At 41.1% G+C, this 22,171-nt stretch overlaps 1 protein-coding gene across 2 annotated transcripts in view; it reads right to left on the bottom strand.

Annotated features, from left to right (window-relative positions):
- The window catches only part of MYO5C (myosin VC), a 104,301-nt gene that overhangs the window by 1,781 nt on the left and 80,349 nt on the right, over window positions 1-22,171 (bottom strand). For both annotated transcript variants that reach the window (XM_027067260.2, XM_027067261.2), the window contains 7 exons: window positions 20,528-20,626; window positions 19,066-19,220; window positions 17,440-17,529; window positions 14,993-15,143; window positions 13,980-14,262; window positions 3,272-3,446; window positions 2,787-2,867 (listed from right to left, as the gene is read on the bottom strand). In XM_027067260.2, the coding sequence (XP_026923061.1) occupies window positions 2,787-2,867; window positions 3,272-3,446; window positions 13,980-14,262; window positions 14,993-15,143; window positions 17,440-17,529; window positions 19,066-19,220; window positions 20,528-20,626 (1,034 nt within the window). The remainder of the gene's footprint in view (window positions 1-2,786; window positions 2,868-3,271; window positions 3,447-13,979; window positions 14,263-14,992; window positions 15,144-17,439; window positions 17,530-19,065; window positions 19,221-20,527; window positions 20,627-22,171) is intronic.

Here is a 22,171-nt window from a genome sequence, read left to right as displayed (position 1 = left end):
ACAGATTAAGTCTTATAGCACTTATCCTTCTTTTTAGTTCAGTAGTTTGTGAACTTTTTGCCTAAAGACCCCTTTAAATTCTTTTTATTTTTAAGTTTACTTTTGGGGCATCTGGGTGGCTCAGTTGGTTAAGCGGCCGACTTTGGCTCAGGTCATGATCTCGCAGTTCATGGGTTTGAGCCCTGCATCGGGCTCTGTGCTGACAGCTCAGAGCCTGGAGCCTGCTTCGGATTCTGTATCTCCCTCTCTTTCTGCCCCTCCCTGCCCTGCTCTCTCTCTCTCTCAAAATTAAATAAACATTATAAATTAAAAAAAAAAAATAAAGTGTACTTTTATTATTATTATTATTTTAAGTAGCCTACATGGCCAGCATGGAGCCCAATATGGGGCTTGAACTCATGACCCTGAGATCAAGACATGAACTGAGATCAAGAGTCGAACACTTAACTGACTGTGCCACCCAGGTGCCCCAAGACCCCTTATACCCTTTAAAGATTATTGAGGACCCTAAAGAGCTTTGGGTATGTAGGTATAGCTATTGATATTTACCATATTAGTAATTAAAATACTTCAAAATATTAAATCATTAAAATAAAAAGAACCCAATGCATGTAAACATGTATTGAAAAATAACTATTTTTGAAAACAAAAAAATTTAGTAGGAGGCAGTATTGTTTTATATTTTTGTAAATCTTTTTAATGCCTGACATAACATGACAGGTGGAAACTTGTATCCACTTCTACCTTAAATCCATAGTGACATGTTATTTTGGTTGAAGTCTATAAGGAAAAGTGTGCCTCACACACACATATTTAGAAAAAAGAAGACTTTGCAGACTCACTGAAAGGGTCTCCAGAATGCCCAGAATCCTTGAACTAAACTTTGAGAACTGATGTGCTAGTTGATTGGGGAAGAAACTTTAGGGATTTAAATAAGAAAAAAATACAAGACTGTGTTTCCATTCAGGCTCTGCTCTCTTGCACAGACTGATAAGAAGACTGATAATAAACAAGACATCCTGAAGGAACATAGCAGCTGAGTGGTGATTTTGGTGTTTTCATTCCCTTCCCACTGAGGCTAAAATGGGTTCTGAAAGTGGGGGTATTTGACAGAGAAAATTCCTGCTGCTTTTGCTAAGTGCCTTTCATTTGCATGTTTGGTAAATGTGCTTTAATCTTAGATTTCTATAACCGTAATTCAATATCAATTTCTTTTTTTTTTTTATTTTAGAGAAAGAAAGAGTGCAAGTAGGGGAGAGGGGTGTAGGGAGAGAGAGAGGGATAATCTTAAGCAGACCCCACTCAGTGCAGAGCCCAAAGCGGGGCTCCATGCCATGACCCAGGTATCATGACCAGAGCTGAAATCAAGAGTCAGATGCCCAGCCGACTGAGCCACCCAGGCACTCCTCAATATCAATTTCTTATACTGAAAATTAAAAGGCACATCCCTTGGAGAAACGGGAACCCTCTTACACTGTTGGTGGGAATGCAAACTGGTTGCAGCCACTCTGGAAGACAGTGTGGAGGTTCCTCAAAAAATTAAAAATAGATCTACCCTATGACCCAGCAATAGCACTGCTAGGAATTTACCCAAGGGATACAGGAGTGCTGATGCATAGGGGCACTTGTACCCCAATGTTCATAGCAGCACTTTCAACAATAGCCAAATTATGGAAAGGGCCTAAATGTCCATCAACTGATGAATGGATAAAGAAATTGTGAAAAGAGAGGTTAGAGTGGGAGAGAGCCAAAGCATAAGAGACTGTTAAAAACTGAGAACAAACTGAGGGCTGATGGGGGGTGGGAGGGAGGGGAGGGTGGTGATGGGTATTGAAGAGGGCATCTTTTGGGATGAGCACTGTGTGTTGTATGGAAACCAATTTGACAATAAATTTTATATATTAAAAAAAAGGAAAAAAATAAACCAAAAAAAAAAAAAAAAAGAAATTGCAGTTTATATACACAATGGAATACTATGTGGCAATGAGAAAGAATGAAATACGGCCTTTTGCAGCAATGTGGATGGAGCTGGAGAGTGTTATGCTAAGTGAAATAAGTCATACAGAGAAAGACAGATACCATATGTTTTCACTCTTATGTGGATCTTGAGAAACTTAACAGAAGACCATGGGGGAGGGGAAGGAAAGAAAAAGTTAGGGAGGGAGCCAAACCATAAGAGACTCTTAAAAACTGGGAATAAACTGAGGGTTGATGCGGGGTGGGAGGGATGGAAGGGTGGGTGATGGGTATTGAGGAGGGCACCTGTTGGGATGAGCACTGGGTGTTGTATGGAAACCAATTTGACAATAAATTTCATATTAAAAAAAATAAAAATATGAACCAAAAAAAAAAAAAGAAGAAGATGTGGTCTATATATACAATGGGATACCACATGGCAATGAGAAAGAATGAAATCTGGCCATTTGTAGCAACGTGGATGGAACTGGAGAGTATTGTGCTAAGTGAAATAAGTCAGACAGAGAAAGACAGATACCGTATGTTTTCACTCTTATGTGGATCCTGAGAAACTGAATAGAAGACCAGTGGGGAGGGGAAGGGGGAAAAAAAGTTACAGAGAGGGAAGGAGGCAAACCATAAGAGACTTCTTAAATAGTGAGAACAAACTGAGGGTTGATGGGGGGTGGGGAAAGTGGGTGATGGGCATTAAGGAGGGCACCTGTTGGGACGAGCACTGGTGTTGTAGGGAAACCAATTTGACAATCAATTATAGTTAATATAAAAAATAAGGAAATAAAAAATAAAAGGCACATGCTTAAGGATCATACCTGTACTTTGCGAACAAAGGATGGAGTCACTCTTTTCTCGAAGTCATCTATAGGTGTGTATGAATTAAGGATCTTTATGATCTGTGAACAGCACATAAGATGGTGTTAGACCATGAAAAAGGACAAGTCTGTCCATGAAATAATGATTCAATGGTTTGGGAACTGTTGGGAACCACACATAGTTCTTTAACATTGTAATTTGGCTCTAGGAACCATGTGCTCCAGCCTCCTTCCTTACTGCCCCCTGCTCTCCATAGATACACATCTGTGTTTTGTGGGCAGGGAATGCACTTTTGTGTTTTAAAGTTCTAAGTTAGTATTGAATAAATGCTTTTTAGATAAGATGGTGGTCCATGGAAGATACATCTCCTCAAAGAGCACACAGAGCCTCAGATACCCCCTATCGCTGGCTAAGCCAGAAAGGGGGACATCAATGACATGATTTGGTAGTGAAGATCAGGGACACACTCTGTAAATGTGGTCACCTGCACAGCAGACAGTGAGGTACAGCGTTCATAGATCTCCTTGGCATCGCTGTCTGTGGTCTTCTTGACCTGAAGCAACCAGGCTGCCTGAGAGAGAGGCTCCAAAGTTTCCTTAGCCAAGCTGTTCTGCAAATTCTTATCTTTAAGCCATTCTTCTAAGTAGCTGATGTTGCACCTGGAGTAAAAGCCAGAGAAACAGACAAGAGTGGGTGATCCATTGAGAACACTTCAGAGTAGGGTGCTGAATCCCCCAGTGTGTACTGAGAGGGTCCCCAAGTTCACTGAGAGCCTTAGGACCACAGTCCAGCAGTTTCTTCATTTGTAACATGAGGGGGTTGGACCAGATGATCAGCTCTCATGACCCATGGTTCTAAGGATCTTGATGGTCTGGGGTGAGGGGCCATACCAGTTATAAACTTTGGGGAAAATCTGAGCAAAAAGCAGCAACTATAATAATTTATAAAGTAATCTATTAAAATACCCTTAATAATGGATTTGAAAATCTACTAAAGGAAAAAACCATAGTGATATTTGAAGATTTACATTGGTATAAAAAACTCATTTCTTTTCCTAAGTTGGCAGAAAATTTCCAGTTGGTAGAAGGCTTTAATTCAGTCCACTGGGGTTTTTATTCTTGTTTCTAGGAGTAATTATCATAAGTTTATGAATTAAGAGGCATGGGTTTTAGTCCCACCAATCTACTGTGTGAACTTGGAAAGTTACTCAACCTCTCTGGGTAAATGAGAATGTTGAGAACCCTCATATACTGTTGGTAGGAATGTAAAATGGCATAGCTGCTAAGAAAAATAGTTTGGCAGTTCCTCAAAATGTTAAACATAGAACTGCCATATGACCCAGCAACTCTACTTCTAATACTCAAGAGAACTTAAAGCACGTCCATATAAAACACTGTGCACAAATGTTCACTGCAGCATTATTTATAATAGCTAAAAAATGAAAACAACCCAAATGTCCACCAACTGATGGATACACAAATTGTACGTCCATACAATGGAATAGTATTCAGCAATAAAAAGGAATGAGGTAGTGATACATGTGGTCACATGGATGAGTGGTGAAAACTTTACGCTAAGTGCAAGAAGCCAGTTACAAAAGACATCACATTTGGGGCACATGGGTGGCTCACTTGGTTAAGCATCTGCTCTTGGTATCGGCTAAGGTCATGATTTCACAGTCTGTGAGTTCAAGCCCCATGTCAGGCTCTGTGCTGACAGCGAAAAGCCTGCTTGATATTCTCTCTCTCTCTCTCTCTCTCTCTCTCTCTCTCTCTCTCTCTCTCTGCTCATCCCTCACTTGCACTGTCTCTGTATCTCTCAAAATAAATAAATGCCCTTAAAAATATCTAAACGAAAAGATATCACATTTTATGATTCCATTTACAAAAGTGTCCAGAACAGGCAAACCTATAGGGAAAGAAAATATATTTGTGGCTGCCTAGGCTGAGGGAGAGGGGACTGGGGAGGTGGGATGTGGTAGGGGATAAGAGTGGCTGCTAAGAGGTATAAGGTTTCTTTATAGAGTGATGGAAATATTTTTAAATCACATTATGGTGATGTTTGCACAACTCTGTAAATACACCAAAAACCATTGAACTATATGGGTATGGTTTACAGAACAGATAAACTTCACAGTGTGTAAATTATCTGCCAATGAAGCTGTTTTAAAAAATCGACTGGGGACACCTAGCTGGCTCAGTTGGAGGAATATGTGACTCTTGATCTCAAGACCATGGGTTCATGCCCCACATTTGGTGGAGAGATTACTTAAATAAATAAACTTTAAAAAATTGAGTTTTGAACTAGGTGATCTCTAAGGTCACTTCTACCTCTGACCTTTTAAATTAGCAACTCCCTATGTGGGTCTTTGATTATAACACTGGGACGACAATGCTGAATTGAAGTATTCCATAGGGATGTAATGAATATGAGATACCATCTCTTACACTGGTTTCCCCCTTTTTTGTACTGTCAATTTTGTCCCACCAGTTTGAGTCCTTATTACAATACATTCCTATTGGGCTTCTCATCTTGTCCCTTCTAATCCATTCTATTTGGTCCTGCTACAGTACTTCCTTAATCTGGATGTTGAGCATGTTAATTCTCTCACTTAAAAATCAGTGGTGGAGGGGCACCTGGGTGGTTCAGGGGGTTAAGTGTCCGACTTTGGCTCAGGTCATGATCTCACTGTTCATGAGTTCAAGCCCTGTGTTGGGCTCTGTGCTGACAGCTCAGAGCCTGAAACCTGCTTTGGATTCTGTGTCTCCCTTTCTCCCTGCCACTCCTCTTCTCCCTCTCTCTTTCTCTCAAAAATAAATAAACATTAAAAAATTAAAAAAATCAGTGGTGGAATATGATACAGTAATTCCACTACTGGGTATTTACCCAAAGAAAATAAAAACACTAATTCAAAAAGATATATGCACCCCTATGTTTATTATAGCATTATTTAAAATAGTCAAGATATGGAAGCAACCCAGGTGTATATCTGGTCCAGAGATGAATGAATAAAGAAGGTGTGGTATATATGTACAATCAAATATTACTCGGCCATAAAAAATAATGAGATCTTGCCATTTGCAACAACATGGATGAACCTAGAGCTTATAATGCTAAGTGAAATAAGTCAAAGAAATACAACTACCATATGATTTCACTCACATGTGGAGTTTAAGAAACAAAACAAAGGAAAAAAGAAGCAAAGAAAAAAAACCTCAGATTCTTAAATACAGAGAACAAACTGGTGGTTATCAGAGGGGAGGTGGGTGGGAGGATGGGTGAAACAGATAAAAGGAATTAATAGTAGACTTATCCTGATGAGTACTGAGTAATATATAGAGTTGTTGAATCATTATATTGTATACCTGAAACTAATATAACAATCTATGTTAATTATACCTCAATTAAAAAAAAAAGTGGGAGTGGGGGAAGGAATCAGTGGTAGAGTTCTGGTTCTTGGTAAGAGCACGCTCCATTTTGCCCCTCCCAATGAATGCAGCTATAAAAGCTTGATGAAATGTCTTGAAGCAGCTATTTGATGACTCTGAAAGGTAAATAGTACCAGATGGATTGGGGAAGAAGACCAGTATTTGAGGTATTGCCAAATGGAAAATCAGTTTACCAGTTTATTCCATCTGCTATTCATTAGCTTGACCTCAAAGAAGCCTGAAGCTCAGCAGTGGGTACTGATGACAACAAAGAGCTCCAGAAGGAGCCCTCTAGGTCTGGCTTGCGGGGCTGAAAATAGGTGTGTTAAAGCTCCTGAGAGGGTGGAAATCCTCTTCTTTTACCTTCTTCTTTCATGTTTAAGCCCCAATTTCATTGTGGTAGCAATGGTGGCAATGGAGTCCAGGAAGAAGCTAAAATTCTCAGGGAGAAAAATCTTCTCCAAATGGAGCAACGGTGGTTCATGAGAAGGGGGTGAACCCCCATTGTTCTATTCTGCCACCACTGAGCCTCAGATGAAGACATTTGCAGGAAGTACACCACACAGTGAGGTAAGTAAAGCCCCAGTTTTCTGTCTGGAGGACCAAAGAGGGATTTCCAGCAATCTGGAAAGTATCAGGGGTGATTTGGAGGAGGAGGAACTTGGGAAAGCAATCCCTTGAAATTGTTTATGAACTCCTTGGTACACTCCTCTGGGCTCATGCATGGATCTGATCCTCAACAGCACACATAGTTTGAAGACTAAACTATGAGACAGAGCACCATGCAAGTTTCAGACTGACCACTGTGTGTCACACATGAGACGGAACCAAACAGCATTACAAAGGCTTTGAAAATTGACGTGGGAAACACGAGCCACCAAGGATGGTCAGAACTTGCAAGTGAACTCAAATGGTGTGATTATCTGATAAAAATACCAACATTCTCCATAACAATGAAAGATTCAAAATCTCATAGTGTAATATTAAAAGTGTCCAGAATACAATTCAAAATTACTTGACATATGAAGAACCAGGAAAACCTCAATTTGCATCAAATAAGACAATCAGCAGGTGTCAACTCTGAGATGATGCACACTTGGAATTATCTCACAAAGACTTTAAAGAAGCTATCGCAAAAATGCTCCAAAAAGTGAAGATGAACTATCTTGAAATAACTGGAAAGATAGAAAGTCTCAGAAAAGAAATAGAATGATATAAAGAAAAACCAAATGAAAATTTTAGAAGTGAAAAATCCAGTAACAAAAATAATTCTCTTAATAGGCTCAATAACAAAATAGACATGGCAGAGGAAAGAATCTGTGAACATGAGGGGGTCAATAGAGATTATTTAATCTAAAGAATATAAAGGGAAAACAACTGAAAAAATAAACAGGACCTTATGGACTCATGGGATAATAATGAAAGGTTTAACATTTGTGTTATTGAAGTTCCAGAGGAAAGGAGAAATTAAGATGCAGACAAAATATTTGAAGAAATGGCTTAAAATGTCTCAGATTTAGTGAGATATACAAGCCTACAGATTCAAAAAGCTCAGGGAATCTCAAAGAGATTCTTGGGAACCCCAAGAAATCCACACCTAGACACATCTTAAGTCTTTAAGTCCTAAGACACATACTTTAGGAAAGAAGGTGAAATGAAGGCATTTTCACGTGAAAGAAGACTAAGTATTGCCAGTGAACTTGCTGTACAAGGACCTACTGACAGAATTTCTTCAGACAGAAAGGAAATGATATTAACATGACATTTGGGGGAAAAAATAAGACTTGAAACATTAGGAATGAAGGAGTAACAGAAATGGTAAATATGTGAGTAAATATAATAGGCAATTCTTCTACTGAGTTCCTTAAAATATTTTAGATGGTTTAAAATAAAAATTATAACATCCAGAACAGTTTTTGATATGTATATATAATACATAAAACAACTATAACATAAAGTGGAAAGGGGAAAGGGGACTATGTGATGGTTAGCTTCCTATATTCCACTTGACATGGTTAAGATAATGATTCTCAATAGACTGAAGAAGTTAAGTATACATACTGTAATCCCTAGAACAACCACTAAAAAACACAAAAAACATAAAAACACAAAAACAACCACTAAAAAACACAGTAGATAAATTTAAAATGGGTATTAAGGGGCGCCTGGGTGGCTCAGTCAATTAAGCGTCCAACTTCGGCTCAGGTCATGATCTCACAGCTTGTGAGTTCAAGCCCCGCACTGGGCTCTGTGCTAACAGCTCGGAGCCTGGAGCCTGCTTCAATTCTGTGTCTCCCTCTCCCTCTGCCCCGACCCTGCTTGTGCTCTCTGCCTCTCATAAATGAATAAATGTTAAAAATATTAAAAAAAAATAAAAGGAGTATCAAAAATATTCAAAGAACCCAAGAGAAGGCAGAGAAAGGAAGTCAGAGAAATAAAAACCAAAGGAACAAATAGAAAATAATAAAATGGTAGACTTAAATCTAAACATATTAATAATTACATTAAATTGAAATGGCCTAAACACTCCAATTAAGAAGCACAGATTGTCAGACTTGCTTTAAAAAATCCAAAACTAAACCAAACAAGATCCAAATGTACACTGCCTATAAGAAAGTCACTTTAGGGGCACCTGGGTGGCTCAGTTGGTTGAGCGTCTGACTCTTGATTTCAGCTCAGGTCATGATCTCAGGGTCATGGGATCAGGCCCTGGGTCGGGCTCTGTGCTGAACGTGGAGCCTGCTTAGGATTCTCTCTCTCTCTCTCTCTCTCTCTCTCTCTCTCTCTCTCTCTCCCTCCCTCCCTCCCTCCCTCCCTCTGCCCCATTCCCCACTTTCACGCGTGCGCGCGCGCGCACACACACACACACACTCTCTCTCTCTCAAATGAAAAAAGAAGTAAAGTAAGTCATTTCAAATATGACACAGGTAGGTTAAAAGTAAAAGGATGAAAAAAGATACACTATGAGAACACTAATCAAAAGAAAAAGTAGGCTTTCAGACAAAGTAGATTTCAGAGCAGAGAAGATTACCATTAGAGGGCTAAAGAAGGACCCTACATAATGTTAGGATGGTCAACTCACTAAGAAGACATTAAATACATGAAGCAAAAACTGACAAACTGAAGGAACATACAGATTCATAATTACAGATGGACTTCAACACTCCTCTCAGTAATCAACAGAAATAATACACAGAAAATCGGCAAGGATATAGAACTGAAAAACACCATCAACAAACTGGGTCTAATTGACATTTGTAGGACGTTCCACCCAAACACAGAATATACATTCTTTTCAACTGTATGTGGAACATTCACAAAAACAGATCATTTTCTAGGCATAAAAGCCAATCGTCACAAATTTAAAAAGAATTGAAATCATACAAAGTTTTTTTAATGTAAAAATATTTAAAAGTTTTTATTTAAAAAATAAACCTGGGCAATTCTCAAAGTGGGATGGTTAGTGACTCTGGTGTCTTAATCTATGATATATTTCAACCTGTGTGCATCTTGAGATTATTTTTTTATTATGATAAAAGACATACAATTTACCACCTTAACTTTAAAATTTTTTTAATGTTTATTTATTTTTGAGAGAGAGAGAGAGAGAGAGCGATAACAAGCAGAGGAGAGGCAGTGAGAGAGAAGGAGACAGAATCCCAGGCAAGCGTCACGGTGTCAGCACAGAGCCCAATGTGGGACTCGAACTCATGAACCATGAGATCATGATCTGAGCTGAAACCAAGAGGCAGATGCTTAACCAACTGAGCCACCCAGGCACCCCACCATCTTAACCATTTTTAAAAACCAAAAAAATTTTGTTAATGTTTATTTATTTTTAAGACAGATACAGAGCATGAATGGGAGAGGGTCAGAGAGAGGGAGACATAGAATCTGAAGCAGGCTCCAGGCTTCGGGCTGTCAGCACAGAGCCTGTGCTGAAAGCAGGGCTCAAACTCAGGGACTGTGAGATCATGACCTGAGCCGAAGTCGGATGCCTAACCAACTGAGCCAGCCACCCATGCGCCCGGCATCTTAACCATTTGTAAGTGTAGAGTATAGTAGTGTTAACGGTGTGCAACAACAGATCCCTAGAACTCTTTCATCTTTCAGACCTGACGCTCTTTATCCACTGAACAACACCTCCCCTTTTCCCGCTCTCCTCAGCCTCTGGCAGCCACCATTCTCCTTTCTGTTTCCAAGAGTGTGCCTGACAGAATATGTTCTTTGATCATATGGAATCAAACTAAATATTAGTAATAGACAAGTAGCAAGAAAGTCTCTGAACAGTTGAAAAAGAAGCAACATACTTCTAAATAATCCACAGGGCAAAGAGTAAGACTCCAGGGAAATCAGAAACTATTTTTCAACTCAGCAAAGGTGGAAATACAACATTTCCAAATTTGTGGGATAAAGTTGGCACCTGGAGAGAAATTCATAGCATTAAATGCTTATGTTAGAAAAGAGAGGTCTCAAAGTCAATAACCAGTGCTTCTCCCCTAAGAAACTAGAAAAAAAAGAGCAAAATAAATCCAAAGTAAGAATGAAATAATAAAGACAGTAATAGAAATCAATTAAATTTTTTAAAATAGAGAAAAATCAATGGAAGTAAAAACTGGTTACTTGAAAAGATCAGTAAAATTGATAAACCTCTAGCAAGACGGATCACGAGAAAAAGATAAGACACAGATCACCAATATAGGAATCAAAGGGGCCAGATACCACTACAAATTCTACAGAAACTAAAATAATAAGAAAATATTGTCAATAGTCTATGCACATAAACTCAACAACTTTGAGTGGACCAATTCCTTTAAAAAACTCACCAAAGATGAAATATATAATCTGAATATTCCAATAACTATTAACGGAATTGAATTCATAGTTTATCTAAAAAAAGTTTTTATTGTTTTTATTTATGTTTGAAGGAGAGAGAGACAGAGCATGAGCGGGGGGAGGGGGGGCGCAGAGAGAGAGGGAGGCACAGAATCTGAAGCAGGTTCCAGGCTCCGAGCTGTCAGCACAAAGCCTGACATGGGGCTCGAATCCATGAGCCATGAGATCATGATCTGAGCCAAAGCCGGACGCTTAACCGACTGAGCCACCCAGGCGCCCCATGAATTCATAGTTTAAAGCCTTCTGGAAAAAAAAAACCCACAAAAAAAACAACTTATGGTGGCTGCCATTGCTGAGGGACTAAAGCATGCACTGCTCACCCTGGAAAATGGCATTCTACTTATCTCTGTAACCAATCTGGCACTCCATTCAAAGGGAGCTATTAATACCTACTATCAGTTATCCTTTACTGAGGCCTGTGTTCATTCTTCTAAGACTTGGTCTGCTGAAATTCTGCCTGTCCTTTCAGGCCCCAATCAATGCTTTTCACGTTCTTTGCAAATTCCCTCAGTACAGCAAGAAATGTATGTGCTTGGGCCACGTTATTCTGGTTCCTAACAGAACTGTCTCCTCATGCTGTATGTTGGCTTTTATCAAAGATCACTGGGCAAAGCAGCCACGATGAAATTTGCTGTAAAAATGCTATTGTGGAGATTGTGAGATAAAGTTCCACATGAAATAGTATTTTTATATTTCATGACTAGGAACAAAAAAATAGGTACTAGGAAAATCTTTAAATCTTCCCTGAGCACATCAGCCTCACCATGCTCAACGAGACCAAAGAGCCGATGACAACATTTGCTTTTTGTCCTGCCAGCCAGAAAGCCCCCATGGGCTAGAAACAGTGTTCTAGCTACTCTGTCCACAGTTTACTATTTTTTTTCCTTTGGGTCTTGATTTTTTACCTGAATTCATGTATTATTATTTTGTTGCTTGTGTTTTCATTGTAAAGCCACCTCACATCCTTATGGGCCTTGCTATGGCAGTGGCTTAATAAATACCTGAATGAATGAATCCCTGTGAAATGCATGTGCTATTCAGAGCAACCTGCTCTAAAGGAATTACTTCCTGGATGTCCACTTTTGATTGGTGAAAGGAAAAAGCACTGAGCACCCATGGGGACAGAAGTTGCCTCTCCTCTGAACAGTTGTTACTGGACCTAGAGTCACGTGTCTTGCTTATGACCATCTTCACTCATGGAGAACCCACAGAAGGAATGACAACTGCTTAGTCAAGACTCTAATGAAACATTCAGGTTTATGTGTTCATAAAGTATTCATACTTTAAATAGGGTTGAATCCTACCTCAGAGACCTACAGGGCTTCTTCTTGGAGCTTGTGAAATAAACAGAACCCTTTCCTTTCTCAATGAAAAGAAAAAGATCCACAAAGGCTAGTCTTTGGGAATATTCCTTCTTCTTTTTTTTTAATGTTTATTTATTTACTTTGAGGGAGAGGGGGAAGGAGGGGCAGAGAGAGAGGGAGAGAGAATCCCAGGTAGGTTCTGTGCCATCAGTGTTGAGCCTGACATGCGGCTCAATCTTACAACCATGAGATTATGACCTCAACTGAAATCAAGAGTCAGATGTTCAACCGACTGAGCCACCCAGGTATCCCAGGAATACTCATTCTTATCTTAAAATCTCAACCTGGTATCATGGGAATTTGCCAGCTTGGTTTGAGGGGATGTCCAATTCCAAGTTCCATTAATGCTGAAAAGGTTTAATGGATGTCTCGTTTACTTCTTGGCTTAAGATACTATCAACACGACCTCAGGCTTTCATGTCACATACAGGTATCAAATCCCTGTACACATTATAAAAAATCCTAAATATCTACACTATTTTATGTGTTTTCTAATCATGTGACAGCATTAATTCAAACAGTAGCTCAGAGTTTGTGTTTCCTCAACTAAGAGATAAGTAAAGGTGGACACACCTCAAAAGTGATTACCATGTCCTTAGCCTGCTGGTCCGGCTGCTCCCAAAACAAACCTCTGCTAATCTAGACAGCGATACCTACCAAAGCCTGGGGACCGGTCCTCCTCAGTTCCAGCAATATGCCTTTGCCTGCCTCATTTCTCCTGCCTGGAATGTTCTTCTCCCTTTTTAAATCACTCAATGCACAGCTCTCAGGCTTAACTTTTCTGTCCTCAGTAATCTCTCTTCTCTGCAGCACTCATTTGTGACTTAATCAGACTTGCCTTGAATTGTTATCTGGCTATTTTGAGTTTCTAGAGGGCAGGGATCAAACTGCTCTTTCCTTTGTTTCCTGTGTCCTCCACCAGGCAGTGCTATTCACAGAGGTGATGGTCAGTAAACACTGGCTGAGTGTATGATAAGCACCCAGGGCCAGGATTTAAAATCTACAATTACTAGTTGCTAGTCTTTTTTTTTTTTTTTTTTAATATTTTTAATGTTTATTTTTGAGAGAGAGAGAGACACAGACAGAGTGCAGGAAGGGGCATAGAGAGAGGCAGACACAGAATCCAAAGCAGACTCCAGGCTCTGAGCTGTCAGCACAGAGCCCGATGTGGGGCTCGAACCCACAAACCGTGAGATCATGACCTGAGCTGAAGTCAGACGCTCAACCAACTGAGCCACTCAGGTGCCCCAACTAGTTGCTAGTCTTTAACCACTCAAGGCCCTGGGCCTGAGTGTCAAGCTAGCCTGGTGCAGAGTGGTGGGTGGAGGGGCCACCACCTGACCGCAGACATCCCCAAAGTTCCAAGAGTCCTCTTGCACAACCCCCCCTCCCCCCCCACCAGGTAGTGCAGCTCATGGGAAGGGGGCAGCAATGTGTGGCCCTAGACATTAAAAGCATCCTTTCCAGCTGCCTCTCGGTGTAACTGATGAATCATGGGTTTTACCTGATCTGCATCCCTTTTCTGCAGGAGCACATGTCCTTGCGCAGGAAGAGGCTGTTCAGGGTGACTGCCCCGATCAAGAAGAAGACCTGCTTCACAGCCTGCCTCACCAGCTCAGGGTCCAGGCCGTTCTGGCACATGGTGCTGTAGAAGTAGCTCAGCTGCTGCAGGACAGAGGTCATGGTGTAGGCGTCCGTGTCATCTATGCTAGATGACCGCTTCCGGAAGCCCGTGGGCTTCAGGCCGGAGATGCCTTGCAGGCTCTCATACTCCAGCATGCCCGGCACTGCAGAGGAAAACACAGGCATTTCTTGCACATGTGGTGGGGACAACCAGAGAACATTTCCCACTGCTCTCTCGGGTCTGTTCCAGGACCCGGGACATTTTCTGCAAGAGTTAGCCGTGGATGCAGCTGTGATGGGGAAAGCAAGAGAATCAAGGAGTGGGGAGCACGGGGTGTAGGAGGTGGGCGGAGCACATGGCTGTGTACAACAGGGCGGCAGCTCCTCTTGCAGGCTTGGACTCCCTCTTCTTTCAGCTTCACAGGAAAGGGAGCGGGTCGACACAACTCATGGTCTGTACCATTTCAAGCCTGAAGTATTTAAATTTCAGAAAGTTGAAGAAAGTATACAAGAATCTGAGTGGGACTTTAAGATTTCAAAAGTGGTAATGACCTAGGAGTAGCTACACATGGAGTAGCAGGTCTCCCTGGTCTTTCCCTTTGGGGTGAATCACCCTTCCAGGCAGGAAATTACAAACCATGTACTTTTTAGAGAAGTAATCATTTCAAGCAATAGAAAAGAATTAAAAATGAGACATTTACATGGTTACATTTTTCTGGTTTTAAAATTATGTTCTTTGAAATCACTAGATCTCACCAACCATGAGATCATGACCTGAGCCAAGATCAAGAGATGCTTAACCAATTGAGACATCTAGGCACGCCCTACAGGATTTGTTTTTTTAAGGTTTCAGTGTTACCATAAATATTTTTTGGTCATCAATTCTTTTCTTACCTATTATTGGTTGAATGTTATTTTCCATTACAACAATGAACCGATGATATATTCGTATTGCCACATCGCTAAGAATCTGTCTGTATTCTGAAAGGTCAAAATTGTTCAAGCAGTTCTTATTCTGATGTGGACTATTAAGCTTCATGAATTCCTGAAAGTAATTTGAGCATATAAATACATATAAACATTAGAATGCTATAGGCATGTACGAAATTAAAATACTCTCTAATGGCATTATAATCAGCTCCTATACTTCAAAACTTAATGTCTTATTTGTATCAAATGAGCTCTACACGTGTGTGGTAGCCCTTATTTTCTATAACTGTCACTGTACTCACCCTACAAATATGTGCCTCCAGCACCAACAGGACACAGTGGAAAATAACCTCCATGGAAGCTCATAAAAAAAAAACAAAACAAAACTGCAAAGCACCCAAGGAAACAAAGAGGTTTAAGAGGTCAGTAATACAATACATGAGATTCATGACTTAATGATTACAGAGCACAGATCAATGTGAAATATTTTAAGATGTGTGCAATGGACTAAATATTTGTGATGTTCCCAGATTCCTATGTTGGAGCCTTCACTTCTAGTATGCTTGTATTTGGAGATGGGGCCTGTAAAAAAGTAATTCAGATCAAATGAGGTCATAAGTGTGAGGCCCTCGTCTGATGAGATTAGTGTGCCTTTAATAAAAGACACTAGAAAGTTCAATCTTTCTCTCTCTGCGCCCACACACCAAGGGAAGTCTGTGTGAGGGTATAACGAGAATACAGCCATACACAAGCCAGAAAGAGAGCACTCACCAGGTACCAGCCATGCTGGCACCCTGGTCTCAGACTTCAGGTTTCTAGAACTGTGAGAAAATAAATTTCTGTGGTTTAAAAGCCTTCTAGTCTGTGGTACTTTGTCATAACAGCCCACCAGCCTAATACAGTAAGTTCAATATGTTCAAAGAAATAAAGGAAAAAGGAAGCATTAAGACAAGAAGAGGATATAATGGTAACAGGCACAGGTGAAAAAGAACCATAGAAATAGAAATGAATATATAGCAACTGAAAAAAAAACGTAGAACAGATAGAGCAAAGAACATTGTATATGTGGCTGATGGGGGCAAAGAAAAGGTAAAAAAGTAAATGGTGTTGCATAATATCCTCTTCCATTAATGTCTCACACATGCTTGTTTGTCTTAGATGGGCTGGTCTGTTCCCCCTGCTCCTTTTGGTATTCCTTTTAGTCAGAGGTTGAGTTTTCTCTACTTGTTTCTCCTTTTGTTCTGTTATACTAGTAGAATTACTTTTGTATTTTACTCTTCCTTCATTGGGCCAATTTGCTATCCACATGGAAAAAGATATGAGGTCATTATCTCAACATCATGGGATAAATAATCACACCAATTCAGAATAGGTAAAAGCATAGTTGTGAGCTCCAATTTGAATTACAGAAATACAGAAGAAAGGAGGAGAATAAATTCACAATCTCAGGGCAGGGAAGAATTTCTTGACCGAGACACTAAAACACACCATAAAAGGATAGGATTGATACACCAAAATTCAGAAATTATGTATGATAGACTCCATAAAGAAAAATATAAGACAAGCCATGGTTTATCCATGATAAAGATCTACAAATCAGTAAAAAAAAAAAATCACCCCTAAACAAAATGGAGAACTGATGTCATAGGTAATTTGAAAAGAAACCTAAATGACCAGTGAGCACATGAAATGATTCTTGACCTCATTAGTGATCAAGTAAGTGCAATTTAAGTTGACAAGGTATCATTTTATACCTATGAGGTTGGTAAATAATTAAAATGTATGTCAATATCAAGTGTTGGGGAAGGTATGACACTGGAAACTTCATACACTGCACGGGTGTGTGCAGGGACAAATGGTAGAAACATTGGGAGAGCAGTAAAACCCTAAAAGCCACTTTGTTATTTCAGGTCAATGAAATTTTGCTCTTTGAGTATTTGAAGGTGGAGAATTCCTTTATGATGTTAGCCCCTTGGGGGCAGAGTTGGAATGGCAAAAGATGTACAGATTATGGAGGAAGATGAGAATCCTGCAGATCCTCTCTGAAGAAACAGCCATGTTGATCTAAAGGTTGTATTTTAGAGTTAGAATACTAAAATCTTCAGAATTTCACAACCAGAATCAAACTTAAAAATCATCTAATCTACCTCATTGATTTAAAACTCAAGGAAAATGGAGGCTTATTATCATGCCCAAGGTCCAGGCCTTTTTCTAGAAGTCTCTGGCTGTGAATCCTGTCCAACAGTAATGTGAAGCTGGCCTCCTGGCTGAGGAGGAAGGTAGGAAGCCATTTGGAGCAGAGGCTGCCCCAGGAAGTGGGGACATGCCCAATCCCTGTGGTGGGCTCTGCCTCATAAGGAAGTTCTAGACCAGCAGTCAGCACGGAACACAGAGCAGGCGAGTGCCCCTACCTCTTCACCACTGTACTGCTTTAGGCAGTTGAGGAAATGACATGTATTGGAAAGCCAAAAAGATAGCATCTCAAAGTCTTCTAAATGTTCCTAAAAAAAAAGAAAGAAAGAAAGACAAAGTTGGATTTGGTCACTACTGGTACCTTTGAGCCAAGAACAGATGTATCTCACCTGTTTACTTAGCTTGTTGGTTTTTGATCAAAATGAATTCTTCCTTTATTCACCCAAGATTTTATTAAATTTATATACTGTAATGATAGGCTTTTATGTTTATTTAGCAGGTTATGGTTTGCAAAGTATTTCTGTATAGGTCACTTAGTATGAAGCTTGATACAGGCACTGCAGGAGTGCCTGATAAAGGTAAGTCTGGGGTCTTGCTTTCTGGAGTTCGCATTCTGACTGGGAAGAATGTTGCATATAACATAACATATGCAGGACACAATTAAATAGGGGGCTGAGCACCTGCAGGGTGGACATAGATGATGCCACAAAAGCTCAGAGGATGGAAAGATGCTGATGAAAGAGGGCAGCTGAGAAAGCCTCCTGAGAAGGGGAGAGAATGCTGCCTTGAAGGAAAGGGGTGGAGGGACCAGAGCTCAGAAGCGAGGACTCTCTTGGGAAGAACAGCCCTGCTTGTGGGGCAGCAAGAAGAGGAACAAAGAAGGTAGAGGTGTGGTGGTCAGAGAGCTAAGAGGAAAACTGGGACAGTCCTGGGATTTGAAGGACAAAGTAGGATGGTTTCAAAGAGGTGGTCTGAAAGCTTCAGTCCCTTAGAGGAGGATAAAAATTAAGGAGAAACCACTGGATTTAGCAAGAGGAATTACTGGTGATCTTTTTGTGCAGTGACAGAGATGAAGCCAGATTGCAGGAACTAACCTGCTAATGTAAGCACCTGGGTGAATGGAGAGGCACAGAGATGCGGGGGCGCAGGGCCAAGTGAGGGCTGCTTTAATGCGCTGTGTGCTGGAGCTGGGGAGGGGCAGTCCTGGACACCAGCAGAGGCAGAGGCAGGGAGCCACTGGAGAAGCTGACCGGGAAAATGCTGGTGAGGAAGGATTTCTATTCCTCATGCCATGCATCTTCTAGTTTCTAAATATTTAAAGATTCCAGAGTGGCAAGAGGAGGCAAGTACCGTGTACCCATGGCCTGGGACACAATGCACATCTGTCCTAAGGAAACCCAATTTATGAAATTATGGACAGGGAAAACATCAATTTATGGGGGTCTCTTCCCAGAACACCCTGGTGGCTCTTGTGAATATAGTGACTAGAAAGCACGCAAAGCACCAGACAAATGTTAATTTTCTATTCTAACTCCTGATGAATAATGAATCCTCATGGCCGGACATCTCATACCCTGAAGGGGTAGAAGGGGTGTTGGCTACCCGGCTGTAGTCTTGAAGGTAAGGTTTTGAGGTCTGTTGGCACATCTTTATCCTTGGGGATCCCTAACCTAACTTGTCTTTTCCAAACAGCTTGACTTCTTTCACAGAGTGGGCCTCTGACTAATTTAAGGAATCACATGATTCACCGAAGACTAGAGGTGAAGAATGGGCCAGGGATGAACCCTTAAGGTGTTCTTAAAGTAACTAAAATACCAAAGGCCAATGTCAAAGGCAGTTCCTACCTTAACCACCTGCTTGATGCCACTAATGGTGCTGTTCATGAGGGACTTGAGCATGTTGGCGTCATTTAGAGAGTCTGCGTAGCGCACACACATGAACAGGATGTGAGCGGGCAGCCCTGGGATCATGTTCACCACCACACCACGAGGCTTCAAGTCTGGAACAGAAAGAGTCAATGAGGACTACAGCTGATCGATAGCCAGCTCTCCCCATAAGGAGCCTCTGACTATGGGACAAGGGTTATTTGCTTTTCTGTACTTGATACAATGCCTGAATGCACAGGCCCATCTTTTCTCTTTGAGGAATTCAGTCTGGTTCTTTTCCTGGCAAAAATATACAGGTACCGCCTGTTCCTCTTACTTCCCATTTGCAAAGGACTTTCTCTTTTTTTTTTAAAAAAAGGCTGAATTTTAGATAGAATTTGTACTTCTTCCTGGCATGGAGACCCTGGATTTCAGCCCTCCAATGTAAGGGAAAAACCCCATGCCCATGCACCCGACTCCAGCCTGTGTGATGAGGATGGGATACAATCTCAGTGATCACATACATCTTCCCTGAATCAGGAAAACAGACACACTATAGTCCTGCAGAGGCGGGCCTCGCTGACCTTGAGAAGAAGAGAATGGCAGGAGGAGACACTGGGGATAAAGGGAAGAGAGAAACTTTATAGAATAAACTCAGGTAAGCAAACAAAGACCTCCCCATGGCTGCATTAAGACAGAGGAATGAAGAGGCCCCACGGCTGTGCACAAGTGAGGCTAGAAAGGAAAGGGTACAGGTGGCTCATGTGCTCTGGTGGGGGAGTCACCTAGAAGAAGAGGAAGTTAGGCTACACATCAGCTTTCTGCTTTATCTTGAGACCAGCTTATAAAAGGCAGCTTTTCTCTTTCCCACTGGAAAACCATGTGATTTTCAGGTGAGGACAGTTTAGTAAGATTGGTTCTAAGACCACCAACACTTGAGCATGCACATTGGAACATTCCTGTAACTGAAATGTGTTTGGGAAGCTCCCATCACATTGCCTGCAAATAAAATTCTCAGTAGAAGTCGAATGGGACATGGAACCACAGTTACTTCTGCCATTGCTCCTGTGCTGAGACACAAAGATGAGAGGATGTGTCTTCTATCTGGATCCTATGATTAGACTTTGGAAGGGGTGAGGGCAGTACTTCTTAACTGAGGGCAATTCTGGCTCCCAAGGGACATTTGGCAATGTCTGGAGATGTTTCTTATTGTCACGACTAGGGGTTGTTACTGGTTTCTAGAGAGTAGAAGTCAAGGATGCTACTTAATATCCTACAATACACAGCCCCCACACAACAACCAATTATCTGGTCACCAGTGCCGAGGTTAGGAGACTCTGGGCTAGGAGAAGCAGCAGTGGAGGAAGAGAAATGACTACTCCCACCCATGATGGTAGCAATGACTGACAGAGCAAACATTCAGACTTCCAGGTCTCACTACCGAGAATGAGGTTTTGAATGAGCTTGTCCTCATCTTCTGTCTTGTATTCCAGCATTCCAAGATACTCCTTGGGTCTTGAGGACAAGTGCACATCATTGCCTATAGGCAGAGGCAAACAATCAGCTAAATTCACAGAAACAACTCCCACAGGCTTTATAATGAGACTGCTCTCTTTCCACCCCATTCTGGCTGGCTTGCACACAAATGCCTGCGGCTTTCAGATAAATGGAAACTTGATTAATCCCAAAGAATTCCTCTGGTAGTGATTCTTATCTGCAACTATATCAATGAGTGTAGCTGTCACTGAAACGGCAGAATGATCCTTGAAGGGCTCCTCATGAGTGCCCGGTATGAATCCAGCACAGTGCGGATAAGAAAGCAAGCCAAGATGTTGCTTCTGTCTTCAAGATACTGATGTCACAGTCAAGGAAACAAGATTCATGAAACAGTAGGTGAGCAAAGTACCAAACTACATGATCCTAAGGGGGCTGTATTAGCTTCCTATGTGCTGTAACAAGTTACCACAAACTTAGTGGTTTGACATACCACAAATTTTCCTATCTTACAGTGCTGGAGGTCAGAAGACTGAAATGGATCTTACATGTTGGACTACAATCAAAGTATCAGCAGAGCTAAGTTCTGGAAGCTCTAGTGGAGAATCCGCTTCTTGCCTTTTACAGCTTCTAGAGGCTGCCCACATCCCCTGGATTGTAGCCTCTGCTTCCTCTGACCTCTGCGTCCATCACCATGTCTGTCTGTCTGTCTCTTTGCTTCTGTTGTCACATCACCTTGTTTCACTCTGGCATTCCTGTCCCTCTCTTATGAGGTCTCTTGTGATTATACTGGGTCCACCTAGATTAATCCAAGGTAATCTCCCCATCTCAAGATCCTCAATTTAATCACATTGGCAAAAATCCCTTTTGTTGTGTAAATAACACACCCACAGGTTCTGAGGACTGTGATGTGGACATCTTTGGGTGAGCCAGAGTCTGCCTTCTGGTCACCAAAGATTCATGTCCATTCTGAGAGGAGATGTAATGCAGAAGCAGAGGTCAGAAAGATTTTTTTAATGTAATTTATTGTCAAACTGGCTAACATAGAGTATGTACAGTGCGCTCTTGGTTTTGGGGGTAGATTCCCGTGGTTCATCACTTACATATAACACCCAGTCTCATCCCAACAAGTACCCTCCTCAATGCCCATCACCCCTTTTTCCCTCCCCTCCACCCCCCATCAACCCTCAGTTTGTTCTCTGTATTTAAGAGTCTCTTATGGTTTGCCTCCCTGTTTGTAACTTATTTTTCCTTCTCTTTCCCCATGGTCTTCTGTTAAGTTTCTCAAGTTCCACATATGAGTGAAAACATATGATATCTGTCTTTCTCTGACTGACTTATTTCACTTAGCATCATTCCTTCCATTTCCATCCATGTTGCTGCAAATGGCATGATTTCATTCTTTCTCATTGCCAAATAGCATTCCATTGTATATATAAACCACATCTTCTTTATCCATTCATCAGTTGACGGATATTTAGGCTCTTTTCATAATTTGGCTATTGTTGAAAGCACTGCTATAAACACTGGGATACATGTGCCCCTATGAATCAGCAAGAGAAAGATTTTGAAGATGCTATGCTGCTGAATT

This window comes from Acinonyx jubatus, chromosome B3, assembly GCF_027475565.1.
Source record: "Acinonyx jubatus isolate Ajub_Pintada_27869175 chromosome B3, VMU_Ajub_asm_v1.0, whole genome shotgun sequence".
Taxonomy (NCBI): Eukaryota; Metazoa; Chordata; class Mammalia; order Carnivora; family Felidae; genus Acinonyx; species Acinonyx jubatus.
This window is presented reverse-complemented; position numbering and strand designations above follow the sequence as displayed.